The following is a 13,122-nucleotide window of genomic DNA, read 5'->3' as shown; positions in this document are numbered from 1 at the left end:
GCACTGTAGGCCCAAGAGGTCAGCCGGCTGCTGTAGCCAGAACTCTAACCCAAACCGTCAGCAGGAACTGCACTGCTGCCGTTCAGAGCTGAGTACGCTGGTCAAGACAGTGTGGCTGATCACATCTCTCTGCTTATTTCAGCCTTCACAGAAACTCCGGAGAGTGAGACATTGAAAAACCTTCGCGTAACCATTTTTTTGATGGAAAACAAAAGGTCAGAAACTCTCTAAAGCAAAGTGTTCAGTTCTTAAGTACCATGCTATAAAGTAAGAATCAGAAGCAAGTTTCACAGCTATGGGGTTCATCAAGTATTCACTAAGCACAGCCCCTTGGGCTAGCACTGGGAGTAAGACCAGCTTTCTGCAGGGATGCACTTACCAGCATTGAGGAGCGAGGGGATAGCAGCACAGCGAATCAGGTCCTCCAGCAGCAAGCACTGCCGGGCAATGAGAATGGCAACGAAGGTGGCCAAGGAATCATGGAAAGATAAGTCACTGACCTGGAAGAGAGGAGATCAGCCAGTGATCACAACAGCCTCTGCCTTGTTCCCTCTATCAGCAATTCCTCAGCTTGACTAGGAGCTGGGGGGTAGAGGTGCCCATAACCCCAGGTCAACATTCACGATCAGCCCAGGCTACAACAAGCACTAAAAGGTAGCCCTGGCATTCAGAGCCTTCCCCCATCCTCAGAAGACACAGCTTCCATCCCTCATTCATTCCTGCCTCCTCCCGATGGCTCCCTCCACTCCTGCTTCAGTTCCGTTCCCCCTTTTGAATGTTTGCACTTGCATCAACGTTGCAGAGGAGATCATTGAATCCACAGGTCCCGTTATTGGAGGAACAACACAAAGCTTTGAGCACACCCAGCCACTCGGCACTTAGAGACTTGCAGTAGCCAGTCAGCTCAGCACACAGGATAGCAATGTCATTCACCCTGTTAAATATATAAATAACAAAAAAGCAGAGGGTTGGTGTTGCTTCTCATGCACACAGTTAGGTCAGTGATTCTCTAAGGCAGCCCAGCTTTGGCTCCTCCTTCCTGTCACCCCAAGACAGCCAAGCAAGGGCTACTAGCTTTCTTACCCTCACCTAAAACAGTTACTGTCTCAATAGAACGATGAAAGCTCTGCCACTCACCTGTCTGGGTCATGGTGCCCCACACACACATGCATAAGTGCATTACAGACAAAACTGTAGCGGTTGGCTGGATTTTCATTGAGGCTCTTGCCCAGGTTGGTGTACGTAAAGTTATGTGCAGATGGATTTTCAATAGTGTCAATCATGAACTCTGGTTCCCAGAGCATGTTGGAGTCAGATGGTTCAACATTGCAGTAGATTGTGTTCTTCACCTTGGAGCAGAAGTCACTAAACGGGATAGGAAAGAGAGATTAGAAACAAACACCCTGCTTCTACTGAACTCCGATAAGCAAAGCAATCCTGTGTAAGATAAACCCAGCCCTGGGCAAGAACGTGTGGGGATTCAAGATCAGTTTGTATGAGAAAGACTCTCCCACAAGACTGAGGACGGTTCTTTCTTCAGGAAGCACCTGGAAGTTACTGGGGGCAGGGCTCAGCGAACATAGCACGAGAATGGGCATTCCAGGTCAGGCTAGGGCAACGCCTAGCTCAGACTTCGGTGCCAAGACAGTCGATGCCCAGATAAAAGCTTAAGAACAAGGAAGGTATGTGGCAATAGTGCCCCAGCATCCTTCCCGACTCTGCTGCAATTTATGGCTCAGAAACCTTCAGAGTTAGAGGTAACACTCACCTCAACAGATTATCCTCCTACAAATTTGTCCACCTGCTTTTCGAATTCAGCAGATTTTTGGTGTTTACAACATGGAACGGGTTCCATGGGTAACTATGAGAACAATGAAGTTCATTCTTTTGCTCTGAACCTACCCCTTGTTATTTTCTAATCATATCTTTTTGTGCTTTTAATATAAGACATATTGAATACTCAGTTTCTTTTCCATATGAACCAAAACTTCTGTCAATTCCCCTCAGTTCTCTTCTACAGGGAGGAGACCCACTCTACCAAGCAGTTCCTCGTAGATATGTAATTCCAAACCACTGGTCATCCATCCACTCACCATCCTTTAGACTTAAGTCCACCACATGCTTTTTGGCATCAGGTGCCCAAAACCACAAAGCACAGTCGCACCGTGATTTATATTGTGGCTTAGTGACGGCCTCTGTTCTGTTCTCCATTCCTTTCGAAACTATACCTAACATTTAATTTGCTTTTTGTCTGCTACTGAACATTCAGAGAATATTTTTATTGACATATCTACTACAAGTACAAGACAGTTCATCTGATTGGTAGCATATATCCGTCACTATGTAGAGTTTGCAAGGCAGTGAGGACAATCCTACGTGCGCTGTTTTTACAATGACGCTGAGCTTCATCTGTGAGTTTATCATCCAGTCATGATCACTGGGCCCCACTAACTTGCAGGCACCTTCAATTTTATATGCTGATTAACAGTTATATGAAAAGTTTTGATGTCGCCACTCATACAGCCTTTGATACGCTGAACAACACAAGCACTAACAGAATCCTGCAGGGCTTCTTCAGAGAGGGATCACCCTCAAAAAGAAACTTTTTCCTACTCTTTGTATCAATCTCTAACCTATTGTTTGCCTGCAAGAGGATATTCCCTTTTATCTGTGGCCATTTAAGGCCTTGCTGAATAGCTTTTGAGAATTCAGTTACACCAATATCATGTTTCTCATTCCCTTATGTGTGATGGCTCCTGCAAAGAGCTCCAGTGCAATTCCTCCTGCTCTCAATTTTGTCAAGAGAGAAACTTCAAAGGTGCTCGGCAGCCAGGAGCCTAGCCAGCTGACACGAAGGCCCAGGTAACTCTCACAGCCCCTTAACACGGGTACTACCTAGGGTTAGACATCCCTGCTGTATACCTGCTCAGGAAACACTAATAGGGAGCAAGGGCTGTGGAAGAAGACAGAGTGAAGCACTGTATGGGGAAACAGACCTGTTGAGGTCAATTGCCCGCTCACAGGATCACCTGAGTAAAGAGCCAGAGAGACTGGTGGATTCCATCTCTGTGCTGCCGAGGAAGGAGTCCCACAGGGAGCTGCCAGGGGACAGTTCCCAAGAGAAAGCACAGGGCAGAAGGCTACAGAGCCCACAGGACAGACCACAGATGGGGAAACATCAGCAGGATGGAACCTGAAGAGCCAACAGGGGCAGAACAAGGCCAAGGAGTGGAGAACAGCACAGGAACGAACCCAGAACCAAGCAAAGGTTCAGAAGTGGCCCAAAGATTACCAGGGAGCTGAGCGTGAGCAAAGAGCAACCTTTAGGATCATCTGCTTGGTCAGCCAAGACTTTTGGCTCAAACGCAGCAGAGTTTGGCAGGAAAAGACTTCTCTGCTTCTATACTCTAGGAGTGGAGTAAGAACAGACCTGTGGAAGCGCAGGGTACTGTGGAAGGCAATTTAACAAAGAACCCGAAGATCTAACAGCCAAGGTAATGCACTGGGTCATCGCTGCCTGCAAAACCAGCACTCCTCCCAAGACTTCCAGCCCCCAGTGAGAGGATCTCAGGGACAATCCCATCAAACAAGATGACAAGCAAAGCTTATACCGATGTTCTATACTCACAGGCACCCGCTGCACTCCGCCTGCCTCAGACTCACCTGAAAAGCTCCCCAAATTTACTTTTCAGGTGACTGCAGGAGGTATACAGGTCATAGAGATAGGCCAGGATACAGCGCTCTGCCGAGGAGCCATCTGAGCGGTTCATGCCGTGTTTCACTACCCCACACAGACTGCATAGAAAGAAAAAAAGCTGCAGCAACACAAAAAGAAAATCTGAAGGAATATCCTCATCTCATCACACAGAGCCCACAGCAACAGTGCTCACTGGGTAACATATCCCTTTCCCCTCAAATTCTGTGAGCTGAACCCTCAGACGCAATGTTGCTACCTTTTAGAACGCAGATATACCCCTGCCCCTTACAATCCCCTTCCACGTGGTGCGGGGAGTATTCCCTTACCCTTCAAAGACCTGAGCCATCTGGTCCTGGTTCAGTATAAGGCAGGAGTGGTAGTGCCGCAGCACAGCCACGATGCACAGGCACAAGCTGGTGGTGTAGCTGCCAACAAGGTCGGAGGATTTCAACAGCAGTTCTGCCTCCACCACGCTCAGTTCATTCAGCAACTGCACCCAATGACAGAAAAACCCTTCAACAGCCACAGGGGTAAGGTATGGTCAGAGATGGAGCAGGCACACGACACCCACAGCCTATAGGGCCTGCCAGGAAGAGGGACTGGCAGGCACTTTCTGCCTAGAAATATAACCCTGGAACAGTTAGTGCTCAATATTTAGGCACAATGTCTCACAAAGGGCCTGTCAGTGCTTGCGTGTCAGAGGGAGATTGGTTTATGGCCACAGATTGTAGCAGGCAGCTTTTTTAGTACTTCTGTCCAGCACAAATCACTTTGTGGAGGGAGATCCTCCCTTTTAAAGGCTAATAACCTCAATTTCATCAGCAGTCATAGCAAGGCTTCAAAAGACAAGTGTCACAGCCTGCAAAAACAGCAACAGAATTTTAGCAGGATCCAGACGGCAGTCTGCATTGCCACGTGCCAAGGATCCTTCCAGGGGAGAAAGGCAGGAGGCTTGCCAGAGAAAGACATCCCCCTTTCTCACTCAGAACCAGGCCTTGCTGCAGCCAGGAACAGAGATGCAATGCAAAACCTTTGAAGACAATCCTGAAGTCTCCGGAAGAATAATCCCCCCAAGGGACATGTGAGACTACCTGCCACAAACAACTTATTCCAAACAGCTGCAGCCCAGGAGCACCACAATGACCACCTAATCTGACCACCTCCATGACACAAGCATCACAGCACAGATCTTCTGCCTTTCAGCTGATGAACCGATCCCATTAAATGCTTAAGCACACTGCGCTTACCTGGATGGCAAAGTCGATAAGACCACTGATATTGAGTGAATACTCCATCAAGTCAAAGATGAACTGCACGTGCTGTACCAGAGGCAGGTGGTAGGACATTCCCAAGGCAAAGCTGGTGATCTGTTCCAAGACATTGCGAGATACCTGCAAGCGCAAGACGACACACAGTACTATCTTCCCTTGCAGAAGTCCCTCAGCAGTTCCATCCTTTTTTCCCCTCGAGGAAGCTGCCCTCAGTAATAAAAAGGGACACAATCAGGACCCAAGGAAGACAGCAGTCTTTAAAAGTTTCATACCTGAGACGTGACTTGGTGCTGATCAAAGTGAGAAAGGTGCTGGAACTTTGCAAAAATATCTTCAGCTGTCGGAAATGCTTCTGGCTTGCTCTTTTTCCTCTTCTGGCCTTCCTCTCCACCTAGCAAAGTTAGGAGGACCAGCAAACAGCATTAGGCTACCTTCCTCATCAGAAGAGGGCTACACATCAATCACGAACACCTGCCAGTCCCTCAGCAAGACCAGCCCCTGTCAAGGAGCACAGCCAAAGAGCCTGAGTCCCCATCCTTAAGAACAGGACCATCCTGAATTCAAAACAATAAATTGTTGAGGGAGGAGTTCCTAGACTGAAAATGACAGCATGATTAACACCTAGTTTATCCCAAGTGAAGGTACTCCTTGGAGAGGGAAGATACATCTAAATCAGGAGAGAAAGTAACGCTGACTCCCTGCTGAGAACAGCTATTCTAGACTGGAGATGGTTCTGCCTCAAAATTTGTCAGAGCATCTCATGTTTTAAAGAATCTTCCTTATGCCACTTACAAGTTGCCTTTCAGGAATCATACTAACCAAGAGAGGAAAAAAAAAAAAAGTAGCCAGATTCTCAACTGATAGAAATTAGATTTTTTCTATGGATACTGACACAGCTAACCAAATCTACCAATCTCCAAGCATACCAGCATAATACAATTAATCAAGGTTTTTGCCTAACATTCATAGGCAAAGTTCTCTTTGCTTCTGTGCAAAGATCTAAGTGGAAGAAAAAAAAAGTTTGAAAATTCTGTGTTTTGGCCAGGGTCTTGCTCTGTACTTGCTATGACTTAATTGCCCTCTGAAGAAAATAAGTTCAATTAAACGTATGGAGTCAGAAGGAAATCGATCTTCTTACTTGCTGCTTGGTATATTTGAGACTAGAGCACCATTCCAGACTGTCAGTGACTGATACAGCCAACCAGGCACTGTAGATTACATGAAATCCTTCCATTGTGAGACTCCAGACAAAGGAGGCAGCCAAGTGGAAAGGCTCCTTTTTCAAAAAGGAGTGGCTCAAACAATACTGACCTGTCTCTGCAGTGCTCTTTCTGTTTAAAACTTTTAGAATGTCTTTGGTTATTTTCTTGATTGTATGCCGAGCATCGTCCCGTTGTTTTCCGACCCCAAAAAGAACTACCAACCGTTGGTTACATTCGTGACTGCATGACTCCTCCTGGGAAACCGAGAGAGAACTCCATTAGCAACTATCAGGCTGAATGCCTTAATCTCATTTCACATCTGGACCTCTTAAAAGCAAAAAGAAAGCTTCATCTCAGAAGTTGTTCTGGGAGTAAGCAAAGAGACACCTTAAGTAGATCACTCTCCTGCAGCAGTGCAGTAAAGCACGACTGTGCTCCTCACCCACCCAGTACTGAAAGACATCAGGTCCAACGCCGGTCAGCTCGACTTACAACAGTGCAGCAGGGAAACACAGCAGCCGCATGACTGGAGCACAAGACAGCAGCAGGAGAGGGGTTATGAGCAGGTCTCATACCTGAGGAATAGGGAAGTGTGTTGCATACTGGATGTGCCGAGGCTGGTCGTACAGAGATGCTAGCATTCCTTCTGCAGACTTGTCCTTCAGCAGAGGTTTTGCTTCCTTTTCAGGATCTGGTTTCTCAGGGGAAGGGCTGGCTTTAGATTCGCAATGCATTGGTGGAGAAAACATCTAGGGAAGCATAAAAAGATTTTTAAAAAAGCATTTAGGGAACATGGGAATGCAAAAAAGCCACATTTGCTCAGGCCTAAAAGGAGCAGGAAGAAGGAGAGTAGGAAACATCCAGATCTTTGGGCACTGACCTAAGGCACTGTGCTAAGACACTATTTCCATTTCTGCTTCTGGTTCAAATTTTATAATGCGTAATAAAAAAGAGGAAATAAATAACCACACCCCAGGATTTTGGGAGCAATCACCTCCACGGAAGAGGTAAGGATCCTGGGAAAGCAATATAGATCTCTGCATCACACCTACCCAGCAAGTCCTTTGAAAATCCATTAACAGGTGGAAGAAAGTAGGTAGTCATGAATTTTCAATCACCACAAATTATTTTTATTACAAATTAAGTACTTCAAAGCATTCTGCAATTATGATCTACGCCCACAAATATCATGAAGAACTGTGAAGCTGAAAAAGTATTGAAGGCCCCACAGTACAATGACAGCAGACCTGTGTCTTTTCTCATGGGATCAAGAAACTCCCTGCCAACAGCATCTGGCCACCCTCAGACTCCAGGTGCTATTATGGTCATCCATTTCCAACCCACTTCCAAGCAGCTCATTTCCTACCCAGCCCAAATCCTGGGCTGGCAGTGGACAGAAGATAATTAAAATCCCAGGAGTGACAGGGACTGACTCTGATTGATAGAACCTGAGTCATTCTGACTTACCTGAACAGATTATATGAACCTTTTTACAGCGTCAGCTGCCTTACAAGCTAGCCACTTCCAGCACGCTGGCTCTGCAGTAGAGAGAGAGCACTCACACAAAAGTGAGGCACCTGCCGTCCCTGGTCGCAGTACAACACACTGACCTACTTACTGAGAAGCAGCTGGAGAATGCAGACACATACCGAAAAATCTGTCTTCTCCATGTCATCAAAGAGCGCACTGGAGTTGTGGTCAATGTCCATGGGCTCAGAAAGACCTGTGTCCTGGGAACAGACAGAGCAGCTTTACACCTCACTGATACACCAGTGAACAAGACAGGATTCATTTACTGCAGCACCCCACTTCCACGTTGGGCAATGCCAACACCCATAGCACCTCCCAAAAGAAACCCAGCTGGAATTAAATACACTACAAACACCTGACATCACCTACAGGCCTTGCACAGCAGTTTATGCTACGCTGCTCAGCTCTGAGCAGAGCAAGATTTTCCTGTCTGCCCCTTTACATTCTGCAGGACCTTTCCACACACTTAGAACACAGCCTTCTATTTTTGCAACTGAAGTGGTAAGGAAATAGCTCAGGGGAATGAGAAGCATAAGTCACTGGTACATCCTCCAGCAGGTAATAGCAAGGAGTCTGCAAAGCTGGTAAAAACAGGAAAATATAATCAAGGGTAATAGTGCACAGGAGATCCATGGTGCTTGTATTCTCACCTCTAGCTTGATGCCACTGTTACCCTCTGTCTCCTTCCTGTCATGCTCCTCAGCAGGATCATCAAAGGGTGAGGGTGGGCGAGGCCCATGAGAATCCATGGCAAGATCACCCCGGGAGATGAGTGTGCACATGTAGATGTTGTGAGAGAAGACATCGTGTCGGATTAGCTCACAGAATAGCAGCACCAGGTTGAAAAATTCCACCTTCTCATTTTCCTTCCCAGGATCAGCTGAAAGGACAGCAGAGACGGTCAGTACTTATCAGAGCTCTTCTGTAAAACTAAAAAGCCACCTAACCTAGAGTCAGAAAATGTGTTTCTAGAGATCTCAACATAGTAAGTGACTGATACATAGTTCTCAGATTATAGCAGAAGCTAGAACCAGAAAACCCACCTTCAACACCTGGCAATTAAGTGAAAACCTCTCCAGTTAGTATCACAGACCAGCGGCAGGGGATTTTAGACTGGAGGTGCCATTCCTGGGTATACAAACCACAGACCCCCGCATCATTCAGAATTGAATCCTGCCCCTGTTTATCCATTTGCAGTATTTACACCAACAGGTTATTCCAGAGTTTTGTCACCTACTAGTTAGAAATCGTCCTCTAGTTCTCAGCCTGAATCAATTCCAGGTTAGCTTATACTCATTTATTCTTGGCCAACACTCTGTTAACAGAGGTACTTCTGCACTATCATCCTGCCACCTGGCCCTCCAGGCTGCTATCCCTCCCTCCCCAGGATATGCTCTGGATTGCAAGGAAGCCAGAGAGAGAATCTGGGTACTTACATATAGAATGGATTTAGATATAGAATAGCATGCTAGTTCACAGTTTGCAGAAGAGGGAAAGCTAGAAACTGGGAGAGCACAAGTTCTTATTACATACTTAGCATAGGAGCTTGAGTGTCAAGGAACTGCATAAGGACATCCTGAAAGACAGGAGCACTGGCTGCTGAGAGGGATCCTGAGGAAATGGAGCCCTTCTCATCCACGACTTCAGAGTCCCCACATCTCTGTAGAAACAGACAAAAGTACCAACCACTGTCCCAGAGGAGAAACTCTATGTCCATAAACTCAAAAAAGAAGCCTTCACTAGATTATTCCTAGCTTGCACTTCGGGAAAGCCCCCACATAGGTTTCTGTAAGCTGCTTCATAGTCTCTAAGTAGGCCAGGACTTCTGCACCACGAGCACCTGTCTTCAGAATCATCCAAGAAATGGAATACACACAAAGCAACATTTATGACCTACTTTGGGTTAGACGGAGCAAACACCGTAATTCACAGTACCAGTGTTAAGAGACGTTGTGCTGATCTGCCTTGGCCTTTCACTGTTGCAACAATCTGAAGTTAGTTAACCTCTGCTCTGCTTTACTGCTGCTAGCTTTCCAAGAATAAGAACGTACCTCAGCCTCTATCTCTGCTTGGCGCTTCTCCAGGAGTTTGGCCACGACCATAGCCCTGTGGCGTCCAGAGCGTTTGTAGCTGACAGCCCATTCACACAGCAAGGCCACCACTGCATCATCATCTGGGGAGATCTGGGGAGATACAAGCACTATTGTGAGAATGGAACTCAGACAAAAAAGGTGAGCAGCCCTAAGGCCTCAGGTTGGATGTAACCAAGAGCTAAAGCACAGCCTGAAGTCTGCTACATCCTCCTCTTCCTAACGTGCACCACAGACGTCAAGGTGAAGTCTTCCTGCTTTGTCTGTTTGACTCCGCTTTGTGACATGAGGTGAAACACAGCCTTTGACAATACTGCAGGCTTGTGTTGCTTCAGAAAATAATCTCCTTCAGCAGCACATCTATGAAGTGTCAATCTTTGTGACAATCTTCACACAGTGAAACACAGTTTCTCAACAGCATTATACCAAATACGCAAACTACCAGCCTTGCAGCTCACCTCTAGGAACCAACAGAGTACTAGTTGCTCTGTGGCTCTATCCATCATAAATTGGTCACTCTCTTCAGCCAGCTGTGGGGACTGTCTCAGGCTTATGCACATTTCTTAGCATAGACTTAGACTAGTGCGCAGACTCCCCCTGTTCTAACTTTAGTACCTCCCTAACTTACGGCTGCACAAAATACTTTTCAGTGGGGATCACATCTCTCGGCCATAGGCCGCTACCTCGTCAATGATCTCCAGACACAGGACAGTAACCAGGGAACATAAACAAGAACACAGCCACATCCGGGACCAGGGCCCAGATGCAAAGTCCCAAGGTACCTCATGACTGTCTTTGGTTGGACCCAGCCCAAATATCCTGTTATATAAGGAATCCAAAGAGTTGCTGAAGTCAGATCTTTCAAAGCTGTGACTATCCAGAACTTCTAAAGTGTGCAAGACACGGCCAATAGTGAAACCTGGAAGAGAAGACAAAAGAAATTCATGTTTGGCAACTGCTACAACTCTTGAACAAAACAGTTTCTACGAGCTCACTGCTCAGGAGACTGCCTGAAGAAAGCTGTACCAGTCAGGCAAGGGTCCATCTAGCTTAATATCCTGACTATCCATAGCCAACAGCAGATGTTGGGGGAAAACATTAAAGCATGGCACATATACAGGACTACAGTTCTCTGGTACACACTTCCAGTTTCCAATAATAGACACTTGCACTATACCCAGGGAAACTGACCCATGCGAGATTTTGCACTGGAAAGAAAACGAGCCATTTGGTTCTCTTCACTGTTGACAGTGAACACCAATGCCAGCAGGTATGAAAAACAAAGAAACAGACAGGAAACTTCTCAGGGTAACATATGGAACATGGCAGAAAAACTTAAACCTACAGCAAGTTACCTGCTGTGGTTTCTTGGCACTTGTCAAACGACCAACGAACCTCCACAGCCTGGCCACGCTCTTTTATCTGCTGCTCAATTTCACGGAGCTTCGCCCGAACCTAAAAGCAATAGACTTGCGTAAACATCCAAGAGGATGCCTTAGAAGTCCTGTGTAAAAAATTATCAGAAAACAAAGAACATGACAGTAGCTCCACTTGACGTTAGATTTTGCCCATCTTCCAAGTACACCACTATCTTGCTTATGGCAGAACGGGAGCAGTTAATTCCTGGGGAGTGAGGCAGCACCTCTGACCGCGCTTATCACACAACGTGAAAAGAAAATCTTGAAAGAGCTATGATGCAGCTATTAGCCTGGAGCACCAGCTCTCCCTGTTCCGAAGGCTGCTCACCTGCTGTGTAAAGGCTGAATTCCCTCCTGGCATAGGCAAGTTCGACGGGGCTATGGGCAGGTGATCCAGTGGGGAACCAGTCTTTATCCTGCTATCAGTCAATGAGTAATGCCACACAAGGGCGCTTGGGCAACACAAAATTATACTCTGCAACAGACAGAAAAATGAGTATCATTCAGCAAATTAATGTCAAAACAGTCAAAATTAAATTACTTTCTACAAAAAGAGACACTCGTTTATTCTACCGCCCAGACATTCATCATCTTGTGCACGTATTTACTGTTTTGGTTTGTGGGTTTTTTTTTGTGGTTGTTCTAAGCTTTGAAAGACTCTTCAGACCATACAAGAGTAGAAGGGAGTAGAGCAGTATTTTTGCCGTATTAAATGTCTTAGTCCAGGTATGCTTAAGAAGCCAGGAGCAGAGTTCCATGTTATCCAAAAGCATCAATACGTTGCTGCAGAGCTCCCAGCTTCTTACAAACAGACCTTATTTTCCTATGACTCACACTGTCAATGCACAGTCCGACCCTCCTGGCCCAGGAGCAGCATTTACATTACTCTTGATGCGGACTGTAAATCAGCAAAGTGTGAGAAGAAATATGAGTCAACAGCCCCTAACTCATTATACTATGTTATTTAATAACTATATGTATGATTATAATATCAATACTATTACACGTTTTCATTCTTTTTTGATCTTGTACAGACACCCACAAACACAAATCTTCACTGAATGATTCCTAGCATACACCTCTCCAGCTTCTGGGTCATGAGGAACCAGACGTTAAGATGGACAACCAAGGCTGCTACAAATGCTCAAACCAAAGAATCTATCATCTCTCTGGGACATTTGAGCAAAGGTTAATTACATACACTGATAGAAACGCATCTGTTTCCAGCCCGACTTCACCCAGCTCCAGCCACTAGATCTTACTGCGCCTTAGCCTCATCTACTGTCTGCAGACAGAAAATCTGTGCGTCTTCTCTCAGAAGGGCTCTTCTGATACATACTATAAAAATAATCCGATCATCATTAACCAATTTGAACTTTTTAAGCAGGCTGTTCAGACCCCAGATCAGCCAAATCTGAGATGTATACGCTCCTATATTTTCTCTAAAGCGAGCTTCCCCCAGAAAGGATTTTTATATTCAGAAAGTCATGTTTTACCATAAACCAGAAGAATAATGTTTTAAATTGAAAGTGACTAAGTAAGGCTTAACACAAATACAAAGGGGTTATTTATAACCCCCACCTTGCTCTCTAGGCCCTTGCAGAGGCAATCTTACTTCTAGCCAGCTGTACCCTAGGAATTTTCTTTCTATCCTGTTTGAGAGCTGGCAGGCTGCTTCTTGATCCTGTCAGGGCTCCTTGATCTCAATTTTTCTGTTGAGCTGCAGGTTCCCAAGCTCTGTGCGCTCTTCCTCTCCAGCTCCTGCTCCATCCTGCACTCTCTGGAATCTTCTCTGCTTCAGCATGCTCCTGGAAGGGGCAATCTCCAGTGCTTGCACACGGATCTACCTGACTTAGTCACTCTTCTCTTGAAGGAGAAAAACACAGCCATGAAAAAACACACTGAACAGAACTC

General features: G+C 46.0%; 1 protein-coding gene across 2 annotated transcripts in view; it reads right to left on the bottom strand.

Moving 5' to 3' along the window:
* Positions 1-13,122, bottom strand: part of MED12 (mediator complex subunit 12) — a 37,411-nt gene that overhangs the window by 17,334 nt on the left and 6,955 nt on the right. For both annotated transcript variants that reach the window (XM_080553233.1, XM_080553234.1), the window contains exons 8-23: positions 11,537-11,683; positions 11,146-11,245; positions 10,573-10,709; positions 9,752-9,883; positions 9,234-9,360; positions 8,351-8,580; positions 7,820-7,900; positions 6,746-6,919; positions 6,280-6,424; positions 5,241-5,359; positions 4,945-5,088; positions 4,024-4,187; positions 3,664-3,795; positions 1,138-1,365; positions 790-934; positions 380-500 (exon numbers count right to left, since the gene is read on the bottom strand). In XM_080553233.1, coding sequence (XP_080409359.1) covers positions 380-500; positions 790-934; positions 1,138-1,365; positions 3,664-3,795; positions 4,024-4,187; positions 4,945-5,088; positions 5,241-5,359; positions 6,280-6,424; positions 6,746-6,919; positions 7,820-7,900; positions 8,351-8,580; positions 9,234-9,360; positions 9,752-9,883; positions 10,573-10,709; positions 11,146-11,245; positions 11,537-11,683 — 2,326 coding nt within the window. The remainder of the gene's footprint in view (positions 1-379; positions 501-789; positions 935-1,137; positions 1,366-3,663; positions 3,796-4,023; positions 4,188-4,944; positions 5,089-5,240; positions 5,360-6,279; positions 6,425-6,745; positions 6,920-7,819; positions 7,901-8,350; positions 8,581-9,233; positions 9,361-9,751; positions 9,884-10,572; positions 10,710-11,145; positions 11,246-11,536; positions 11,684-13,122) is intronic.

Source organism: Anser brachyrhynchus (genome assembly GCF_964034855.1).
Source record: "Anser brachyrhynchus genome assembly, chromosome: 13".
NCBI lineage: Eukaryota > Metazoa > Chordata > Aves > Anseriformes > Anatidae > Anser > Anser brachyrhynchus.
The sequence above is the reverse complement of the archived record's forward strand: the minus strand, read 5'-3'. Positions and strand labels throughout refer to the sequence as shown.